We start from the raw sequence: 545 nt of genomic DNA, 5'->3' as shown, positions 1-545 counted from the left end.
CTGCATCCACCCCGTCCCCAGCCCACAGGGACATGGGACAGGGATGTCCCAGGGGATATGTCAGATTCTGCAGAGAGCTGGGGACAACATAGGGACTATGAGAGAAATCCGTATAGCTTGAGCAGATCCCCAGTAATTCGGGAGGTTGCCCATGGCTGTTGCTGCTGTGGTGGCTGGCTGCCTGACCCGGCCGGGTGGGAAAAACAGTGCTTTTTGTGCCCCTCTCTAGGGAACACAGGTTGGCTTCAGTGTTTCCCCTCACCTGAAATTGCATGAGCCCATTTCCAGCTCTGGCCCCATCCCAAAGGCCCAAGCACCAGCCTGTGACCCCACTCTCCCTGGAATGGGTGTCTGCATGAGCAGCATGGAGCCAGCAAGGGGTCTCGGGGTGGTTATTTAGGACAGTCACATTGGGGTTCAGGCTGCGTGCTGCAGGGCAGCCCCTGACCATCCCCTGTTGTCCCCAGAGGACTTCCACGCAGTGGAGACGGGGGCCAGCACGACGGGGCGCATGCGCTGCGTCATCTGCCACCGCGGCTTCAACT

The 545-nt window shown here is 59.8% G+C and overlaps 1 protein-coding gene across 1 annotated transcript in view; it reads left to right on the top strand.

The window, feature by feature from the left end:
* Positions 1 to 545, top strand: part of PRDM12 (PR domain containing 12) — a gene marked incomplete at its 5' end in the record, with an annotated part of 6,108 nt that overhangs the window by 5,276 nt on the left and 287 nt on the right. Inside the window, one exon of the mRNA XM_010024966.1 lies at positions 468 to 545. Within this exon, the coding sequence (XP_010023268.1) occupies positions 468 to 545 (78 nt within the window). The remainder of the gene's footprint in view (positions 1 to 467) is intronic.

Source organism: Nestor notabilis, unplaced genomic scaffold, assembly GCF_000696875.1.
Source record: "Nestor notabilis isolate BGI_N333 unplaced genomic scaffold, ASM69687v1 scaffold18102, whole genome shotgun sequence".
Taxonomy (NCBI): domain Eukaryota; kingdom Metazoa; phylum Chordata; class Aves; order Psittaciformes; family Psittacidae; genus Nestor; species Nestor notabilis.
Note: the sequence above shows the minus strand (reverse complement) of the source record. Positions and strands in the feature narration are given on the sequence as shown.